General features: G+C 37.2%; 1 protein-coding gene across 1 annotated transcript in view; it reads left to right on the top strand.

Annotated features, from left to right (window-relative positions):
• LOC122787839 (dedicator of cytokinesis protein 7-like) overlaps window positions 1–22,964 on the top strand; it is a 4,057,077-nt gene that overhangs the window by 2,982,141 nt on the left and 1,051,972 nt on the right. Inside the window, exon 25 of the mRNA XM_044054755.1 lies at window positions 11,014–11,145. Coding sequence (XP_043910690.1) covers window positions 11,014–11,145 — 132 coding nt within the window. The remainder of the gene's footprint in view (window positions 1–11,013; window positions 11,146–22,964) is intronic.

The following is a 22,964-nucleotide window of genomic DNA, read 5'->3' on the forward strand; positions in this document are numbered from 1 at the left end:
TGAAAACTCAGTTGTAAAATTGAGGAACTTCGATGTCTGAGGACTAGTACTGTAGGATTCAGTGAAGCAGAATACGGGAAAACATGCTTTTGATGTAGCAAACAAATAAATCCAAACCAGCCCAGTAGTTGAAAATGTTGAAACACAGGTGCCCAGTAGGAAGGTAGCTGGAATAAAGAAGCTGAACCATGACAAAGTAAAATCTTCTTTTTAAATACAAAATGGTGAGCACTTTCGCAATGGTAACCATTGCTTCATCATACAGTTCATTCAAACAGCAACAGCACTTAAATACTTTAATTCATTACTAAAACAACCAATCCTACCACTGAGAGTTCATTCAGCACTCAGCAATCAATTAATTACTATGGTTACATTTTGCCCTTAGTTAATTGCTGAAGTCAGAAGAACACTGTTTAAAAACCACATGCACAAAATGTAAAAACAAGAACATGTGGGTGAATATAAATAAAATACATAAAAAGTCAGTGAATAAATACATATACTCATGTTCCCCATTTAGTAACTGCTTGTGTGCATGGGTATAAGTATAAAAATATATGTACATTTATATAAAAATATAAGCAGTACACACTCAACAACTTAATACATATATTCTGCTGAATAAATACACATGCTGTCCACCTAGTAAATACATATGCTTTAAACATACATCTCAACAAATACTTGTCTTTAGTGATACCTATGCTAGAAGCAGCTCAAGAAATACTGTCATATTGACCCAAAGCCCTGCATGTGTTTATGTAGTCTTCTCTTGTTAAGATAGTATTGTTATTATTTATTTTATTTTAACCTTCAAGATTTTAGCACTGGCTTCAATGGAACACTATCATTCAAATCCAAACCTCTGTGTGCTCCTAAACGCAAAATCCATTTTACTTCCATATTTTCAGTAGTATTGACTATGTCCACCATCCTATTGCTGACATTCTGAATGTGTAAAACCTGAAACAAAAATATGTGGTCATCCCCCTTATCCAATGTATGCTTAGCCAAAGCACTATACAGTTGCCCTTTTCTAGTGCAGTAAAGGTGATTCCTTATCCGTTCCCTAAGGTGACTGTTAGTTTTGCCAACATAAAAATGGAAACATGTTGTGCAGTGAGCTACCTACATGCACTACATTCTTAGTATTGCAATCAGCAGAATTCCTTAGCTCCCATAGATGCCCTGTTTCAGGGTGCTTGAAAAACCTTCATTCATCTATATAAATGCACAGTATGCATTTTCCACATCTATGGGTACCATTCACTGTGCTATCCATCAGAGTAGGTATCCTTGGATAGCAAAGCTGCTGTTTCAGATTTTTCTTATTTCTAAATGCAAAATGTGGTTGTCCACCCACTATGTTGACAGTATCCTCATCTACTAACAACATATGCCAGTTTTGTCATATGATGGTTTCAAACCTTTTCACATCTCTTGTATATGGTAAAACCAACGGAATGTGTGATAATACACTATTCCTGATACCTACCCTGTCACTACCTGCTCTATCGACTACTCATGCAGATCCATCTCTGAAACTTCTCAAGTGCACCAGTTGGCCAGGACTTCCTCTTAGACAGATAAGACCCTTTTAGGGGGACACCCTCCACACACACAAATTATATTTTGAATATTTTTTACTGTATTTACTAATTTTTGTGGTAAATAGTGGTATGTCACTTTAGGAATATATTGGTAGATGTTCTTTGATTACTGTTACTGTCGCTCTAGGGACTGTTTTCTAGGGTTTTACTGTCATTTACTGTACCCTGTCTCCAGCATTCTGGTTCCTGGAGATAAAGAGGGGAAGTGGTTGGACAAACATGGACTTTATTCATCTGCCACATTAGCCATCAGAATCCTGACCTACCAGGGCTGCATGTGGAAGTTCATTTGAAATGTGCTAAACCCTTACAAGAATTTCCATCTTCTCTGACCCTTGAAGGTAGGTCTTATGTGAATCAGACTGTGTCTAACTTGTTTCAAGTTTTTAAATATGCCTTAGAAAATATGTATGGTTGTACTGATATTATTTACAGGGCTTTGCTTCAGCTTCTATTTTGAGGGGATTTGTTTGGGTACATAACCAAAACTTTTCAGATGACACCCTCCAAACTGAACAGACTTGTTTCCTCACGTGTTCCAACCCATGTTAGAAGCCGGTGTCATAGAACATGTTCCTGTAGAACACTCAGGAAGGGGCTTTTATTTCAATATGCTTCTGGTCCCAAAATGGAGCACTTGTAGAGACCAGCTTTAGATCTCTCCTTCCTCAGATTCTGTGTGAAACTTCCAAAATCCAAGATTTTGACACTCCAGGCAGTATTAATCCTTCTCCCAGATCACTCTGTTTTGGTAACCTTAGACCTCAAGGATGCTTGACATCTCTTTCCAATAGCATACAAATTCAGGAGATTCCTAAGATTTTGTGTATCTGGTTCACACTATTACCCTTTGGGCTATCTACTGCACTAAAAGTGTTTTGAAAGTCCTTAGGTCATGTGGTGGTTCATTTCAGACTGCAGGGTATCCACTGTTTTCCTTATTTAGATGACTTATTTGTGCAGAGTCGTTTCCAGTTCCCAGGAGTCTTTAACAAAGGTTTTGCCCCTTCTAATCCATTTGGGGTTTCATTTTAAAATACAAAAGTTTTTCCAGACTCCATCACACAGGATTGTGTTTTAGGGTATTATATAGACACTTTCATTCAAAAAAAGTTTTACATAATGGCAAAGTGGAAACATATTATCAGGAAGTACTTCTGAACATCTCTCATCTGACTCTGGCTTCAGCTAGAGAATTCCTCAGAAATGCAGGTATTAAAACTTCTTTCTTCCCAATGATACCATTTGCCAGGATGCACATGAGAAAGATTCAGTGGTTGCTAAAAATATGTGGACCCAGCATCTTCACCCCTTAGATTTTCAAATCCCACTGCTAAGACTTTTAAAGCTAGAACTACAATGGTGGAGGCTCTCAATCAGGATGCCCTCTCGGTCTTCCTATACCAAAGCAATCGGTCTTGACAAATGCCTCAGCTTTCACCAGAGATGCAGTTTCTATGGGAGTAAAAGTCTAAGGTCTGTGAGGCAATTTGGACTGACAAAAATGCACAAATGTCAAAGAAATGCCAGATGTGATTCAAGCTGTAAAAGCCTTATATCATCTTTGGTATCCAGGACCTTTTCAGGTGATTGCAGACAGCACAACATTGATATCTTGTTTAAACAAACAAGGGGGTACAAAGTCATATCAGTTATGCTGCTTGGCAATCAGGGCTTGGTAATTAGCTCTTCAACATGCCCTAACTATTCAGGCCTCTTATGTATCATCAGAATAAAACACAGTGGCAGACAAACTCAGCAGATCCTGGACAGATCCTCAAAATTGGCAGTTCAATCCAGAGGCAATTAAGGAACTGATCCAGATGCGTTGACCACCTCAGCTAGATCTCTTGACCTTCTTTCAAAACAACTAGACAGATAATTCTGTTCTAGTAACCCTTGCAGACAAGCTTGGAGAACAGATGCTCTCTCTCATTTCCATGGTTGGAGATGTTCCTATATGCTTTTCCAAACTTTCCACTGATTTCCAAGGTACTTTTGAAGATTCATAAAGGTTTACCAAAATCATTGTGATGACTCTCTTTTGGCCCAGGCAAAATTGTTTCTCCCAACTTATGTCATGGGCAATTATTTCAAAGTTCCTCGTGGACTGGATCTAATCACACCATACAAGGGGAGTATGATACACCCCCACATCAAGCAGCTGTGGCTGACTGCCTAGATGATTTTGAATTTTGATACCTTTTAGGCACTTTTTTGATGAGGAAGGGGAGCAGATACTATGGTAGGAAGAACCTTGCTACTAGAAAGTCATATGATAGCAAATGGAAAATGTCTTCTAGTTGATGCCTAGCCCAAAAACAGGGTCCCATTGGGAAGTTTGCAGCACTGCTGCTTGAATATTTGTATGAGTTACAATCATGTGGCATTTCATCTGCTTTTATCAAAGTGCATCTAGTGGCCATTTTGGCTTGTTTGCCCAGTGCAGTGATACAGGTTCACCATGGTACACACCTCAGATGTATTCCTGAAGCAATGGTATAGTGTACATCATCAGAGGTTTCTTTGGTAGCACAAATAGAGCACAAAGTATATAGAACACAGATATGGTGATGACACTTGCACACTGGCTAGCTGCAATGCACAGATAGATGGTATAGACATCCTGTCATCTTCTTTCAGCTTTTTTCTATGTTCACATGTATTTTATTTGCTTTTGTGTACATGTACAGTGCAATTGATATGATCATAGGAGGTCACTAGGCGAATGGCCCCAGGGCCCTTACAAACCTAGCCAAGTTCAACCTGTGTTGCCAAGGGTATCTGGTCCAAGCAAACTCTAAAATCAACACCTATTGCTCCTGTTCAAGAGGGACACAGGTGGAACCCCACGTCTATATTACATAATCAAACTTTTTAAAGTTCGAATGTCATATGGTTGACACCTTATGATCGAACTTTTAAAAGTTTGAAACTGTAATAAAAAAAATAAATCAAACAAAAAACCTACCTGAATGGTTTAAGCAGGGGGCAAGCCCCCTGCAGCCCCACACCCAACGCTCTTTAAATATACCAACTTCGAGATCGCACTACAGTGCAGAAAAGGGAAATCTTCCCATTCCGCACTCTACGGAGATCTCCATTGAAACATTCAAACTTTTAATAGTTAGATGATATGGTGCTTGACCATATGACGTTCGAACTTTTAGGAGTTCGACAACATAATATTGACCCAGAAATCCCAGGGTAAATTTCCAGTTACCCATCCAATCATCCAAATTATGCTTAAATAGGGCCAATGAATTTTACATGAATAGGAAACTTGTTCCAAAGGTAGGGCAACCTCTGACAGATGCATTTGTCTCTCCAGCAAGTTCTGTTGTTGTCACATACCAGGTTAATGTCCTTTGAGTGAGTGACCTGTGTGGCATTTGATTGTGAATGTGCAGCATTTCCATTAAAGCTGGGTCAGAGATTGCTCTATATGCAAGGCACAGGTCGCCTCTCAGCAGTCTGTATGACACAGAGTAAAGTGACAATGATTTTAGTCTGTCTGCATAAGACAAATCCTGAAGACCCTGAATTTTCTTTGTAAGGAACCTCTGTGGTCTCTCCAATTGCTGCAGGTGTTTGGAAAGGAACATACCAAAGGCAGCGTGGTACTCTATTATTGGCGTGATGAGGGAAGAGTACAGGGGATTATAACCTCTTTTTTTTTCTGGAGGCAATGGCTTTACTTATGAGATGACCAACATAAAATGCCCTTCTTAACACTGTGGAGACATGGTGCTTGAAGTTATGGTTGCTGTTGACCTGTGTGCCCAGATCTCTCACCACTTACTATATTAGGGTATTGCTATTGATGTGGTAGTTTGCAGGAACATCACCCTTGCATAAGGGGATCATAATGCATTTTTTGCACTAAGTTTAAGACCTTTGAGGCTTTGAGCCTAAGAGGCTTTGGCACCAGTCATTAGTCTGTGTAAGTCCTTCTTGCAGGATATTAACATCACAAGGGTTTCAGTGATCCCTGCAGTTTGCAGTCATCAGCAAACTTTGTCAGCCACAATACTTTAGTTTTAGCCTGTACTTCAGAGAAGTGGATTCCAAACAGTAGGGGTCCCAAAACCAATCCCTGTGAAACACCACTGGTTACAGGTCTGCTAGAAGAGTAGAGTCCCCTTTTTTGACCATATGAGTTCCATCAGTGAGCCAGTTTGCAACCCACCTGACACTATATGGGTTGATACCCAACTGGGTAAGTTTATTAATGATGCCTGATTGTGTCAAAGGCCTTGGCTAAGCCTAAACAGGCCATATGCACAGATTTGCCCTCATCTACAGCTTTGGTGACTGTCACAAAGAAGTCCACCAAGTTTAACAGGCATGACCTCACCTTGATAAAGCCAAACTAGGAGGGGTTGAGCGTTTGTAGATTTACTTATATCTTTATTAATAAGGTCCATGATGATTCGTTCCATGGCCTCGCAGATAAGGTTGGTCAGGGTAATGGGTCTGAAATTCCCAGTGTTCGTGGATGCACCCCCTTTGTGCAAAGGGATGACAGTAGCTGTTTTCCATTCTGCTGGGATGAAGCCAGTGCTTAGGATATGATTGAATGGCATGCCCAATGGTGATGTTAATTCCTGTTTTAACCCATGTACAACATGTCCCTGGATGTTGTTTGGTCCTGTAGAGGCTGTATTTTTGGCCTTGGAGAGGGAGTTTAAGACCTGCTTCTTGGAGATATTAGGTGGGGGATAGTTGTTAGGGGTGCTTTGGGGTATATGTTGAGAGGACTGGGGAGTAAAACTTTCACTGAACCTGTCAGCCATCAGGTTTGCTATATTCACAGGTTCTATATATATATATATATACAGTGTACTACCATTAGCTATGAGTTCAGTGCAAATCTGAGCCTTAGCTTTGAGGTTACGGATGTAAATATTGCCTTGTGGTTATCCATAGTCAGGATTTCCATGAAATGTAACCTCACTTTTTGAAAAGGATAAAAAAAACTTGCATTATCTGGAGCATTCACATTCAGGATTATTGCAGATGGTAGATGCACAGCATAAAACCCCTTAACTTCTTACTAAGGTCCTCTTCTCTTTAACTTATATCTCAGCATTAAACCTAGCAAGATCTCTTTCAGCCATTTTAGTTATTATAGTCATTTGTGGAGTAATCCATTATACTTTGAGAAGCCTCTCAAATATGACTTCATAGCATTGAACATGAAAGCATATTGTCATAAAATTAGTCCTTCAGGCAGATACTGCACTTTTTGTTAAGGAACTGGGATATTTTTTTCACTTCTGTATTTTATTATCCTTACCCTCAACACTATACCATCTATGTATCTTAATGTCCCTCCTTAACTCATTAAACCCTTGTGATACCTCCAAGTGTTTCTCTAGGATCATCACTCTAATGTCTCTTGTGGTGTCAAGTATTGCATATTTATGTTAGCATTAGTATTTTCAAAGCCATGCAGCATACAAGCCATTGAGGCATTTCCACTTAATGGTTACATGATGGCCAACACAAGTGCATTCATAATTGACGTCTATCTAGTGCAGCTAAATAGACATGAAATGTTGTTCATATACTATTTATTTATATTGTCATCATTTTTATGTCTTTCTAAATAGCTCCAAAAGGCAACAAAGGCAGAGCTGTTTAGCCTCACACGATAGCTCAGAGTTTAATGAAAAAATGCTGCTGGCAGTTTGTGTGTAGCTTGAGTGGTTACTGACATATTGTGCATGGTTTACAAATTAATCTTTCCTTTTTTATTGTGATTGATAAAGTCCAGTTGAAGATCTACAGTCTAATGAATGTGACCTTTATGAAGTAGATTATGTGCACAATTTGCCATTTCCACTTTTTAGTAGCACTCATGGTTCTAGAAATGCGCTAGAACTGTCATGATATGACTTTATCAAAAGCCTCAGGATGCAACCTTTGGAAATTAGAGTACAAGCTTCCAGACCTCCACTGGAAGGAATAAGTTAGTATCTACAGTAAGGCAGGTGGGAGATTAGGGTGTCCCACTATGGTGCCATCCTGGCATTAGGGGAGTTTTTTCTGCCTATGGCCTTGACTTACTGTCATTATTGTACATGGATAGTAATGGCATTGATACATTTCATGCATGCAGTGAGTGTTCAGCCTACACTGCAAATGATCCTCATGTTATGTTGTCCATATCTCTCCTTCATTCTTGCTGTTTGGGTTTGCTTCGACTCGTCCGTATATTATAGCTCGACAGCTTTTACTGGCTCGAGGCTAGCCCCTATCCCAGCATACCTAGCGGTAGTTACCCAGATCTTGTTTTCTGCTTACAGCGTTGAGATTGCGGATACTGACTCAGGCTAAGTGCTTTTTTCCCTTATTATATTTTTTGAAGAAAATTTACATTTATCTAATCTAACTTGTTAACTGTAGTTGTCCTTCGTATTTCTACCTATCCCTATCCCATCCGAGTGACTTGCTTTTGTGTGGACTAACCATTTTTCTCTCTGGCCCTTTCCCCTCTTCTAAACCTGTTTAACTTAAAGGGTTCTTCTTCCCTTTTCTTGCCTTTCCTTTAAGTTTTAAGGAGTTGCCGTTTAAGTTAGAGGCTCTCCTTAGGTGGGGAGTTTGCCGTTTAACTTAGAGGCTCTCCCCCCTTCTCTTCTTTTTGTCTGTACTAAAAAAAAAAAAAAAAAAAAAAAAAAAAAAAGTATTTTTTTTGTCTGTATTGGCATAGTTATTTTGTTAATAGTGTGTTTTTGTTTTGTTGTCTAGCTTTATGTAGTGCTGCTCGACATTATGTCGAAAGATACTGGCAAGGAATCGAAACCTTCAGGTTTCAAAAAGTGTGACTCGGGCTGTCAAAAGATGTCCGTAATGGATGGGCACACGAGTTGCGTGCTTTGTTTAGGGCCTGTTCACCTGCAGGATTCGTGTTCTATTTGCCATGCATTTTGTTCACGAGTCCTGCAGGAAAGAAAGAACAAATTGATCTTACAAGGGCTACTGAAGGGTCCTTTTCATACTGCTATGGAGGGGACTTAGCCAGCAAGAAAAATGGAAAAATCCAAGCCTTCATCCTCTTCATCTCCGATTTCAGATCCGTCTAAAGAAAAGGACAAGTTATAAGCTAAGTCAGGCCCAACTAACCGTTCCAACAAGACACTTTTACCTACAGCTTCATCTGTGGTTTCGGCAGAAATCAGGTTGATCCCTTTACTGCTCCCATTTCAAAGATTCTTGAATTTCTTGCTGAAACTTTTGAGCGAGGAGCAGCTGCAGCTGCAGCTACTACCCCGGGTTCAGTTAGCTGCCATTTTTAATTTCCATATGAGAGAAATGGGGTCCAATATCATGTCCCATAGGCTATGTAAAGCATTCCTTAAAGGTACTACCGTCTTAAGACCTCAAATAAGAGACCATCTCCCCTCCTGGGATCTAAATTTAGTGTTAGATGCTCTGATTCTTCCCCCCTTTAAACCATCTGCTTCTTGTCTGCTCAAATTTTTGAGTTGGAAGACTCTTTTCTTGATTGCAATTACCTCAGCTAGAAGGGTTTCAGAATTACTTGCCTTATCTATTCAACCCCCGTACTTGATTTTCCATAAAGATCGGGTTTCTCTCAGAACCAGTACCAACCCCTCTTTCTTACCCAATGTATGTTCTGACTGCAGTTTGAATCAGTTCATAGAGCTTCCTGTTTTCTTCCCCGTCATGGCAAAAAGGCAGAGTATAAGCTTCACCAATTGGATGTTCCTAAACAGTTACATTTCTATTTACACAGGACCAAGGACTTTAGAAAATCTGACCAATTGTACATATCCTTTGCGGGCAATACAAAAGGTTGTGCAGTCTCAAAGGTGACTTTACCTAAGTAGCTTTGTCTGACTATAAAACATGTCAACGAGTTGCGTAAACAAGAACTTCCAAGAAAAATTAAAGGACACTCAACAAGGGCCTTGGCTACCTCTTTTGCTTTTCATGCCAGACTGCCTTTAGATTCGATCTGTGCGGCAGCTACATGGGCTAATCCCCGTACCTTTATCACTCATTACAAAGCAGATGTGGCCTCATGGAACAGGGCATCCTTTGGTTCCACAGTCCTGAAGAGTTTTTTTCCAGTGATCTACTTAAGAATCAGTTGCTGGGGACACTGTCCCAAACAGCAAGAACAAAGGTGAGCTATGGACAACATAACATAAAGAAGTTATGTACTCATCATACCGTTCCATGTTTGTTGTCCTTGATCTCACCTTCCTTCTTGCGTCCCACCCTCATTCCCTCTTCCTGGAGGATCGAGAGGAATCCATTATTATACTGACTGTGTTTCCTTTTTTACCATACATTTTGGTTAGTCCTAGTCACCCTTTCTTACTGTTACAGATGGGTTACACCTTTATATGTAGGTGTCCTCTGATATGTAAAATAGAGTATACCTCTTTTCTAATTGTATGGTCTAGTATTGGCTTAACACAAACTAGATCTGGGTTAATACTGCTAGGCATGCTGGGGCTGGGATAGGCGCTAGCCTCGAGCCAGTAAAAGCCCTCAAGCTATAATATATAGCCGAGGGTCGGCTCCAAACCCAAAAAGCAAGAAGGAAGGTGAGATCAAGGACAACAAACATGGAACGTTATGGTGAGTACATAACTTCTTTTTTTTTCCAGAGGGACCACCCCTGCATCCATTTACTTAAATCTACTAATGCCACAGAAATATGGCAGTGAAGAAAAGGCAAATACTCTGAAATGAATAAAGTGATCCTACATCAACTGCTGCCTCTCAAACAATTCGCGTAAGTATTCCATCAATGAATCAGAACAGAAAAATGTAAGCTTTCTACAGACAGATGACATAAAACTCAGCCAAACTACTCCACCAATGTAGTTCAAACAACAAACTAAGGAAACCATGCAGCTTGGTAACACCGTTAGATGTAAAAACTTATTCATTGTTAAAGGATGTGAAAATTTTGGATCTGAGAAAACCAAATGGTCTCAGCCACAGTCCATTGTATAGATGACATTTTTAACAGGGCAAACCACATTTCCTGGTTGATAAAACTCTTTGCTCTTTATCTATCACATTTGCTGATGGGTGCTTAACTGGATCATTATTCTTTTGCATGTAACTTCTTGTCATCAGAGAAAATTAACTAAATGTTAATATTTTAAATGTAAAACTTTTTTTTTCAAATCTGCTTTACCTGTGTAGTACTTTTACATTCATTTGGCTGTGTGTGAGGAAGCCCTTGTAGGGAGAATGTGAAACTAGAGTTCCTACATTAGAAGATACAGCTGGCTATAATCTGAGTTTATTGTTTGTTCTTATTACACATTCAAAATCAGCAAAGAAATGTTGTATGCAGGTAGACTGCAACATAGCCTCCATCTTTAAGTGGTTTCTGTTCTTTTCATAACAGGTGAAGAGTATGAGCAGGTATCTGTCTGACACTCAACAGCTGAATGGTCCCCGTAATCAGAGGTTCACCGACTTTTACAACGGCCTGATCAACACTATCATCAGCATTGCTGGCAGTTTTGTTGTATCACAGGTAAGCCAGTCTTCTGCATGTTCTGTAAGAAAGTGCATGCTGATTGCCGTTTTCTTTATAAGAGGCCTTTCATACTACAGACCCATTTTAAAGTTGTGCTATGTGATAATCAGCACTTTGTTTCAGTTCTGTTTAAAACTTCTTTTCTAAAACATTGATGTGCATGTGTTCCTTCTCATTGAAAAAGTTCCTTTAGAAAATGTGGAGCAGTAATTTATAAGGAATGAGGACTAAAGTTTTACTGTACACAGAGTACATGGAAGTAGGGAGAGGTTCTGGGCCAGCCAGTAAGCTGCCAAGCTTGTCATGATCTGCATTTCTGTAACCTATAGACCTCTAGTAGAAGATGAAAAGAACATCATCAGTTTGGTGAAAGATATCTAAAACAATATGAGTTGCAATCAAAGGTAGACTAGTTCTGCCACAGGTTACATTTATCAGGTCACTAATTAAGGAATTGTTGGAAAATTAAATACAATGAAGTTTTGTAATGAATACATAAAACTGCTATATAGCTCTCGTGGTGAGGGGGTTAACTCTCATCAAGAATGTGAAACATCTATTAATCAGATTATTGTTGAACATACCCATCACTGTTACCAGGGAGAAACTCTAACCTGTTGAACTTGTCTAATCATGTTTGCTTATGTATTCTTTGTCTATACCATATTTGTAATTTGTTTTCATTGTTTTTATTGTATCTGCTTACCTTGGAGCTTTTCTCCCCGGGCCTCCACTGAAAATGGACATGAATCCAGTCAGACTATCCCGGCCAACAAATGTAAAATAAAAATAAATAATCAGTGGAACAAGGATACATCTGGAGTCTCAAGAATCCACAGAGGCTGACTGTGGCACGAGGCTATTGGGGAAGGAGGTTGAATGGGTCTGATTAACACTGGTCATATATAAAATTAAAAATACAGAGCACACTATGACTGTATACTAAGTGAATGTAAAGAAACAGAGAAGCATTTCTGTACAGTCTTTAATGTCAGGTCAAGAAAACCAATGGCAGGAACAGTCAGCTTTTATCTGCGTTCAGGTGCAGCAGCTTTGAGTGGAGCATGCATGGAATAGTGTGAGAAGAAGTTGAGCAAACCAGGGAACTTTGAAAGCACAAAGAGAGACAGAAGCAGGAAGAATGAAGAGAAAAGGAAATATAGGGTTTTTGTATCTATTACCAAAACAATGGTGGTGTTATAGGATCAAGAAAAGACAAGCCTATATCATTTTTAAAGTGGAATATTAGGAACAAATACTTTTGTTAGATATCTATAGGGAAAACTATATAATGTGCAGCTACTAATATGCACCAGCCTGCTCAGGACTTGTATAACTCATATATAGCATAAGGCCATTATATATCAGGTAACTCAGGGACAGAGGGACAGCATGTAATGCCAGCTTTGGATCAATATATCTAAGTATGTATATATATATATATATATATATATATATATATATATATAAAGTACCCCTTGGGTCAGTATATATCCAGTGTTCCAGATTTAGTATATATCAGGGGGCCATTGGACATTGTATGTCAGGTAGCCCTGGGTTAGTATATATCAGGCAGTGTTGGTTCAGCATGTATCCAGTAGCCCTGTTCAATATATATCTGGTAGCACGTAACAGACTGTGAATCAGGTAGTTCTGGGTCAGTATATATAAAGTGGGCTGCAGGACACTATATATCACTTAGCTATTGCTTTGTATGTGACCTATGTATGTGTATATCTTAAAATGGGTGTTCTACAGGTATGTCATGAAAAACGAAGGATATGCAATGGAGAACAAGCCAGAAAAACACAGCAGCTAAACAAAACAATTCCAACTTAAAAGCGCCAAGCAGTATTTATTGACAAAACAAAGCTTTCGTGTAACAGCCCTTCCTCATTGTTTTGTGAATAAATATTGCTTGGTGCTTAAAAGTCAGAATTTCTTTGTTTACAGGAATGTCATATCATGTGAAGTTGACTATCTGAAGGTTTGGTAAAACACTTTGAAGAATAAACGCTGTGTATTATGCCGATTTGGTCAACTTTCTTGCCTATGTGTATACCTGACAGTAACAAATAACTGCCCATGGTAAAATTGTACAAACTTATACTTAAAAACAAAGGCAAGCAATAGCAGAGGAAAAAAAATTTATAAATTAGTACATTTGACTGTTAAGTAATGAAGTCTTCATGAGAATAACAAATAGGTAAAAATAAACATTCTATATTTTCCAAAAATGTTACCTGACTTGTGGCATGTACACGTAGCAAATCATCTGATTGTGCTAAAAATAACGTTTTTCTTTAAAACATCAAAAACTTTTCACATAACATCTAGTAAATACTTAAACAAACGTAGGATTACATAGGAATGGATTGCGCTTTAACATGACATTTACGATCATTGCATTCATTAATGCCAGATGCTTTATCTGTTCCTAACGTTAACTGCTATTTCATTTCTCTGGCTTCTAATCTATTAGTGTAAGCTACTTCCCTGTTACTAACAGGTTGTTGTGTTGTGCATAGTTTGCTCACAAAATGCTGTGCTGATAAAATGCACTGCTCAGTTTATTTTTGTAATTGAATACATATGCTCACTTGTGTGTTGTGATAGCATCCTAATTGTCTTTCCTACAACAAGCTATCACAGCCTTTGGAAATTGTCATGTGTATAATTACTGCAGACACATTTGTATCATATATCTTGGTATGCAGTATTTTATGAAGATGAAGCAGAAACAATACTGATCCTCCCTCTGTACCTTTGCAAAATCTACAAATACCATGCTTAAAAGAGCCTTTGTTTTTTAACTACAAAATGTCAAAGCATAATGCTAGTTGCTGTTTCTAACGAATATATAATATTCATACTTTTTAAAAAATAGGTTTGTCTCCTAGTATTTTTAATCAGTCCCTTGTTACCTTGTATAACTTTCCACTTGGTATTAATAATTTATTTAATAGTACTACTGGTATGCTTGCTTTTACTGCAAGTAACTGTTTTTGAATTATATTTAAATCCATTAAGAAAAAGTTTTGGGAAATGCTTTGTCTTTTTGTGAAGTCTGTGTAGTAATGTTTGCCAACTGTTGTAAAGGATAACCTCTGTCTTTAAAAAGATGTATAATAAAATGTACTGTTATAATAAAATGTACTACTTCTTCATACATATCATTACTGTACAGTATTGATGCCATAAGTAACTGACCTCCAGGTATACTAAGTTATCATTTTTGAGGTGAAAAAAATATTATAATGTAGATATCCACTTGTAAAAATTGGTTTTCTATCTATGTTACAAATGAGGGACTGTTTTTCTTTATTCGTTGTTAAATTAATATACAAAAATTTAATGGTGACACCATTTTTGCCTAGTTCAAACATTAGAAAAGAAGTGCTGTTATTTATAAACATAACTTGATCAAGCAAAACTTTTTCTTTTTTTTTTCCATAATAAATTTTTATTGATATATATTTTCAAAATACAATAAAATCACACACATAATTCACTACTATTACTATCAAAACTATATACAATATCTACATGAAATGCTTCCATATAAAAATCGTCATTGTGCCAAAAAAAAAAGACACCAGGGAAGATAAACAAAGCCGAAACATTTGTAGAAGTACTTTGCGTCCATACATATCATACATGTTTTCAAAACATTGTTTCCTCCACATATACATCCAAACTTTAATATATTCCTAATAACAGTATTATGCTAATATAATGTTAAAAACCTTTTCCCATATTTTCGGATTATTAATATTTTTGTTACTTTGCTTCAGGAGTAATTTATGTGCTAATATATGCTTTATAGCAACAAGCTTGAAATTATCCCATGATGTCTTGTCTGGTTCTAACCAATTTGTAACTATATATAACTTCATCAGCAAAAAAATATTCATACATATTATAGTTTGTGACCTAGAGAGCTCTCTTGGAGGAACATGTAGAATCATAAATTCCCATGATAACGTTGAACTTTGATAACCCATCTTTTGTAGTTGTGTTCTAAGAGAGTTCCAAAGTTTATATATACACTTGCAGCTCCAGAACATATGAAGAAGATCCGCCGTTTGATTTGCGCAATATGGACAAGTTGGAGAATTCCTAGGATTAAATTTTTGTAACCTCAGACGAGTATAATAAGCATTATTCCAAATCATCAACTGCGTATACATCAACTTTTGAAAAGAGACCGATTTTATTGTTAAATCAATTGCTTTTAATACCTGATTATCTGCTACTGTCATTTTGTTTACCCAATACCCTGACAAGCAAAACTTTTTCTGTCCATATAAAAAAACTGTCTCCTTACTTTCTCTAAAATGTCACATAATTAAGCAAAGACTGATTATAAAGAATTTCAGTTTCCTACAAACTCATTACTAAATTTACGAAAGCAGCAACCATTGCTAACCCCTCCCCAAACAATTAGTAATGTTTGAAATTAAAATCAAAACCATTATGTTCTAGCACTGGTTCTAACAATAAGCATAGCATGTTAAGTTTATTAGTGCTTAACTGATAATGGCTATTATCAAATAAACATACAAGTAAACACTAATGTCCCTCTGTAAGTAGAACAATATGAATGTAGTTTATCTAAGACATGTCAAGAATCTCTCAAATATGACCGAGCAGTCTGTATAATAGGATTCAAACTAATATCCACAGACAGAGAAATAGGTTACACTTCTATTAGCAGGTCTTGTGGTTGAAAAGGAGGACTAACTACATTTTCCTGTACTTTTGATAAATTTATAATATAGATATCCACTTGTACTTCCAGATGAGGAACCAATACACTTAAAAAACTATATTCATCCAAGCTAGTGTAATTACAGGAAGCAATCTTTCGTTACATTCAGATACAGCATTCAGTTGTAGTTAGGGCTGTAGCACAGCAGATGGCAAATACTACAACTGTTTTAACAGTTTCACTAAGAGGGATAAACCAGAAAGTTATTCTCCTTTTGTACAGGTAGGGACAAATCCAGCTGGCTAGTCGCCTAATGGATTCACCTCCCTTACCTCAATGGGATACCACCTGGACTACCTTCCTTTTCTTTCTGATAAATGTAACTTCTAGAGCCTTGCCAGGCAACTTTTCTGACCCAAAGGTCAAAAAGCTGCTCTATATCAGGGCATTGGGCTTTAAATGCCACTGTGTGCAGCCCTCCCTCATTAATTCTAACCTCCTTGCCTGTTTTGGATTACTGTTCTTAAACAGACCATCTACCACCCTGCTTTCTCTCTCTCTCTCTCTCTCTCTCTCTCTATATATATATATATATGTGTGTGTGTGTGTGTGTGTGTGTGTGTGTTCATAGGTAGGTACTAGGATAACTGCTCTCCTGGATCATTTTAAGCCTGAGAACTGATTAAAGGAGGACAAAAACTTTCCTAGGTCAAGACACAGTCTCTTTGTTTGTAAGCTATGCAGTATAAAAGGACTTTATTACAACAATAGCCACATGTTGGTCAAAGTTAGGTTACTGTCCATATAAGTTCCCAAATCCTGAACAGCTGAGTCAGATCTTAAGGATGCATTGACAGTGTCGTAGTTCCCTGGGATACATGACTTCTCAAAGTATATAGTAATGCATTTCTTAGTTTCAATCCATGATTTTAGCATCATTTATTAATTTGAGGCAAACTTTCCTGCAGGATGTCTAAGTCACTTGGGGATACAATGACTGTTCCTAGCTTGTAACCATCTGCAGACTTAGTCAGATAGTGTCCTTCGGTATTGGCTTTTACTATAGAAAATATGCCAAATAGGAAAAGTCCCAGCACAGAACCCTGGGGACTCCACTGGTGACTGGTCTCTTTGTGAAGATAACTGCCCCTATTTTGATCATCTGTGTCTTATCTGTGACCCAGTTGACAAGCCACCAGGTGATATATATATATATATATATATATATATATATATATATATATATATATATATATATATATATATATAGGATCACTACGAAATACCGAATGCCCAAAATCCCGACGCTGAAAACAATGAGACCAGATTACCGAAAGAGCAGAAGTGCGAAATGCAAAATCCCGATGTTAAGGGATTTTGCATTAGCACTTCTGGTGTTGCAGTTCAGGTAAATATGTGTGTGTAAGTGTGTTTGTGAGGGGTTTAGTGTGTGTTGGGACTGTAATGTGTGGGTGTGAGTTTGCCTTGTGTGTCTGTGCGATCTCGGAGTTAGAATAATAAAGTTAGGGGGGTGTGGGGGGGGTGCAGCCCCCCACATGGTGGGATGCAGGGGGGCTTGCCTCCCTATCCATGTCTAGTGTAGTATGCATTGTTTGGTTGTGGGGGGAAGGTGTGTGTGTGTGTGTGTGTGTGTGTGTGTGTGTGTGTGTGTGCTGTTTGGTTGTGTAACTTTCATGATTCTGAATTTCGCGGTTTTCAATATTTGGTATTGTGGGGTTTCGGGCATGTGGTTTCGGTGTTTTAAGTGTCAGGATTTTGGCCGTCCAGTATTTAGTAGTGATCCCATATATATATATATATATATATATATATATATATATATATATATAGGCATTCTGAAAAGACAAAGGCAATTGACAACCATATAAGAGTTAGATAACATTGCCTTGTTCGTTTTTTTGTGATTGTTAGCCTGGATATCCTTTGAAGAAGTGTGACTGTATATTGGTTATAACCAAGGATAGCAGTAGATGACTTATTGTGTGAAGCTCTTGGATGTTGTTGAGTGTGATGATTTATTCATAGGTTCATAGGTTCATAGGTTAGTACTAGGCTAACTGTCCTTACGAGCCATTTTAAGCTTAGCCAGTTATCCCATGTGCGATTCAAACCCTGTACCTTGTGTTTGTAAGGCAAACACCTTAACCATTAGGCCACCTGGAGAGTTTTTGCTTGGTATGAATCATTGCTGCAGATTTATTAAGAAAATATTAATACAGTATGCCTGAGGTGTAAATATTTATGAAAGTGAAGTGAGGTAATTGTGTAGCTCCTATGGGGATATGTTATTAAGATCTTTTTCACTTCCTTAGCTGACTATACCTGGCAAGGATGAATTTCAGACTTGATTTCATTTATTTGTAATATGTGACTAGTTTTGAGGTGGGGGGAGTACAAGGCATATGTTTTTACAATAAGTTGCTAGTACAACAGGACAGGTATGCTAATTACTGAGAAGAACCAAGCAAAATAAGGATGTCAGTGTTTCACTAGGAATTGTTCTATTGGTGAGTGTATTCTTTATATTAATAGCTGACTGACTTATGTTGTTTCAGGTACTTGAACTTGGGTAACTTGAAGGTTATGATTGTTAAGTGAGCATAAAAAACTGCTTTGAATGACAATAACAGATTGTGATATATGGTAATGGATTCATGCTTCTGCTGGTTTAATTTCTCCAAGTCTTTTGGGTTTCTAGTACCATGACAGGACTGGACCCCTTTCCCAACTCAAAGTATGATTAAAATTCATGAAATTAGTATTGTTTCAATCTTTGATGTTAGCAAAAACTGCCCTTCATAGCACCTGCAATGACTCCTCATGCAAATCATACAGTTTTACATATATTGGTAGCATATCTACATATGACTCTAAATTCTTTTTTACGAGACTCATTGCTCCTACTACTATTGGAACTGTCTGGGTGTCCTCCTTCCACCTTGCGCTTCTTTCTGCTCGCAAATCATTGTATTTTATGACTTAGTATCTCTATACATAAGACGCTGTAATAACTGGGTGTAACAATTTCAATGATCAATGCTACTTTTGTCAGTTACATTGACTACTATATCTGCTTTTTCTCATAGCTATTTTTGAACTCTTGGTAAAGGGTGATCCCATGTAATACAAACTTCATTCTCTGTAATGCTTTGTGGCTCATGTTTCTAATGATTCTTATCTACTTAAAAATTGTAATTTTTGCACAATTCCTAATGCAATAGTCTTACCACATTATTATGCCCTTCAGTATACGTGCCTTCTGCTATTAGTGTAGCATACCCAGCAACAAGGTGTGCGCTTGTTTCCAGTTCTGTTTGACAGGACCTGCAGTTGTCTGCTTCTCTCACATGTTCAATGGGTTGTGTAAAGTAACAAGTACATATTCTCATGTTTTAAAGCTTTCCCTATGTTTGGATCTGGTGAAGTCAGCTGATATGCATGTAGTCCTACAATTGCAGATTTATACACGTAATCAATTTCAAGGAGGCCCATCCCTCCTTCAGAATAAGGAATATATACTCTTGTTATACACTGATTTTTATACATTATTTGATAAACATGAAGCATTTTTTTTGTTTTCTTGTCCAAATGATCGAGTACCTTTTGGGGCCAATTGCCTCAAAACTGTAAGTTAGAACAGGAAGAGCAAACTGGTTTATAGTTTGGACTTTGTTCCTAGATGTCAGAGCTGTTTTCAATATTAATTTTAGTCTTCTAAAATATTCCTTACTGAGCTTTGTTTGCATTTGTTCATGCTTTATTGTTGATTCTTCATCAGTTCCCAAACGTTATGCATTCTCTCCTGCTCTCGTTCTTTTATGTCACCTTCCTGTCCCAGAATAACATTTTCTAGGTGCTGCAGCTTTCCTGGTTTAAATGTTGCTTTTCCACATTTATCAAGACCAAGTGACATTCATTTCATCTGAGAAAGTTTTGACCATTTGCAGTTGGGGTTTCAGCTAGTTTTAAATCATCCACAAAAGAAGAAGAGAAGTCTTTACACTTTGTCTTTCTGTGAGCCAAATTGTAACCATGACCTAATCTGTTAAGTAGACAGCTTAATGGGTTAAGGGCAAGACAAAAGGGCAGCAGTGACAAAGAGTCATCCTGGAACACCCCCCTTTGAATTTTTAATCCCTGAGATAGAAATTAGTCCTTTATCATGGCTTAGCTGTAAAGTGGTTTGTTACATTTCATGGTCACTGTAATGTAAATCATCAATGTAAGGTGAATCTTGTATATCTGTAAGCACTCCTTTATCCATGAATATGGGGTGCTGTTAAATACTTTTTTGTAATTTATCCACACCATACTTAGATTCTTCCCATTTTTACATTACTCCATTGTGACTATTTAACAACAAATTATTCTTTGTTCCATATGACTTTCTTTTATTATGCTTTTGCTGTATTGCTATGATTGAGTTTTCTTCTTAATGGCTGCCTTTTGGCATCAATTCCAGTATATAGTTTATACATCATCAGAAGGCAGGTTTTTGGTCTACAGCTTTTAGGAGAGCTTGCAGGTTCACACTTAAGGAGGAGTATTGTTTTTCCTGTTGTTAACCAGGTTCATGTCTGTTTGGGATGCACATATAAGTAGTTCTTACTCAGGGCAAAATCTTTGTGCAAAGGTTTAAGTACTTTTAGCCAAAAGTCAGGTACTGCATCTGGGTGTGGGGTTTTCCAGTTAAGATCTTTTCTGAAGTTTGTTTCAATTTCTCTGGCCATTACTTTATCCCATTTAATATTCTGTACATTTGAACTTCTTACTGTTTCTTGTGCTAGTTTTATCCATTTAACATCTTTGTTATGCTCCACGGGGTCTTCATGGATATTTCTCAAAAATTTGAATATTTCTTCTTCTTTCTCTACCTTTTTTTTGGTGTTTCTATTCCTTTTGTTTTATTTCCAAATTCTCTGTGCAGTACTGTTTATTTTGTACTTCATATTTATCTGGATATTTTCTAACGATTTCTGCCTGTGCTGATATCGTTAGTTTATTATTTGCAATAGTGTATGATCAATATTGCCCTATTCTGATACGGCATGTTGCTTTTATCATGTCTATCTTTCTAAGGATTTTTGTTGACCTGTTCCTTCTTCTGTAGTCTTCTAACAGTGACAGTTATTGTATTCCTTCCTTTATAGTTTTCTCTATTCAGTGCTTCTCTGATGGCATTTGATTTTTTTCCCTTCCTCTCTCATATTACACTGTGTTTTGTGGTAAGACTTTATCCGTTATTAATTTAGGTGCACAGTAATGTAGATTATGTACATCTGTTATATCACATGAATTTCTGTTAATTGTCTTGATTACTGTGTTCATTTGTTTTATCAGACGTTTAACATTTTGAATCTTATTAACTTTCTGTAATCTAATTCTTTCATCAATCTTAATGTGTCTATACATCTCTGTTAAATCAATCAACTCTTCCCTTAGATCCTTTTCTTCTAAACTGAGGTCATGTTCTTCTTTTCCTGTGTGCATTCTACACAAAGTTCCAGAACATCTTCCTGTGACATATTCTGTTCAGCTTCATCCTGTGTCATCCTTTGCTCTGTCATATGGGAACTCACTGGCCTATCACCCACAACACTGACTGTGTCAGAGTTACCACTAATGCCTACTCTTTTCCCTTGATTTGCAACTCCAACTAAACTTTTTACTGGTTTCCTACTGAAGGTTCCAGAGTATCTTCATGTGGCAAGTGATCAGATGCTTCCCATTCCACCTGTTTTTCCTTAATGCTGTGACGTTAACAGAATTGGATTTTCTTCACAACTTCAGCTTCTGTTTGTTTTACTTCTACTTTACGAATCTTCTGTCCTATGCTCCCCCTTTGTGATCTTATTTTTTTGTATTTTGAAATTTTTCATTTGTGGGGGCCTTTGCCTGTATGTCTCCTTAATATCCTTGGAGCTGCCTTTTTTTGTATTGATTAATTTAGTTGTCTCATTTGCATAAATATTGCACCATACCAGATGTCTTTTTCTTTCCCATGTCAATGTTTGTTTTTTTTATACCTGTCAAAAAATCTGTAGGTTTTTTCTTTATATTTTTGCACTTTTTTTCCAAAGAGCTCAAAGTTTGTTGGTCTATGTAATGTTTATCAAGGATCTAGTGTATTATTGAAGACAGATTTGCTTTTGAAGCTTTTTACGGATTTTCTTTGTGCGAGTAATTTTCTTTCCTGTAATTTATCTCTTAATATTTTTGCCTATCTTCTAAGTGGAAATTCTGGGCTTCTTGAATTACAGTATCAATACGTAATTTCTTCCTTCTAGGATTCTAAACTTTCTTTTTTTTTCCAGTCCTGGTACCAGTATTGGGCATTTTTTATCCTGGGTCTTGTGCACACAGCTCTCTTTTTATTGTTTAACCTACTTCTGTCCATGATAGATGCTGTATACAATACAGTCTATAGATCCATGTCATCTTGGTGAGATTTTGTGAAAAAGGGTCCACCTCGTGATGGTACTCACCAAGACTTGAGGATGAATTCAGTTCCATCAGTACTACTCTCCTTTGCTTACTGATTTTATCATCTCTCCATTCGGACCCCAAATCCATGGCTGATATGGGCCATGGAATGTGAGGTGAAGAAGGAGGAAGATGTTTTACAGATTGCTGAGAGGTAAAAATACTGGTTAATTGCCACCTAGCTACACCTATTCTTTCTTCTGTTATATATCCTGTTTTGTTTTCTATTATATTTGGTGGACAAATTGAATTAGACAAAAGATGAAGTTTGTAAGAAGCAGGACATTATGATGTCCTGTATCACCTAATTAATATAAATTAGTTTAGAAGTACTGCTTAAAGAGACAATGATGAAAGCCATAAATGCAATTGGACTAATAATGACTTTTTCCTCTATATTACTTAAATGTTAACTTTTGTTGGAATTTTTTGAATATTACTTGTTCAAGAGGAATATTGTTGTTTAAGATTTTTGTTAATTTTTTTGGCAATAAAGATATTTTTATAAAAGAAAGGAGAAAATTATACTACATGAAATTTCATCATATGAAAGTGGGAACTGAGTTTTTTCCATTTTTCTTTTAAAAAGCCATAATACTAC

Source organism: Protopterus annectens, chromosome 13.part0 (genome assembly GCF_019279795.1).
Source record: "Protopterus annectens isolate FY-2018-M chromosome 13.part0, PAN1.0, whole genome shotgun sequence".
NCBI lineage: Eukaryota > Metazoa > Chordata > Ceratodontiformes > Protopteridae > Protopterus > Protopterus annectens.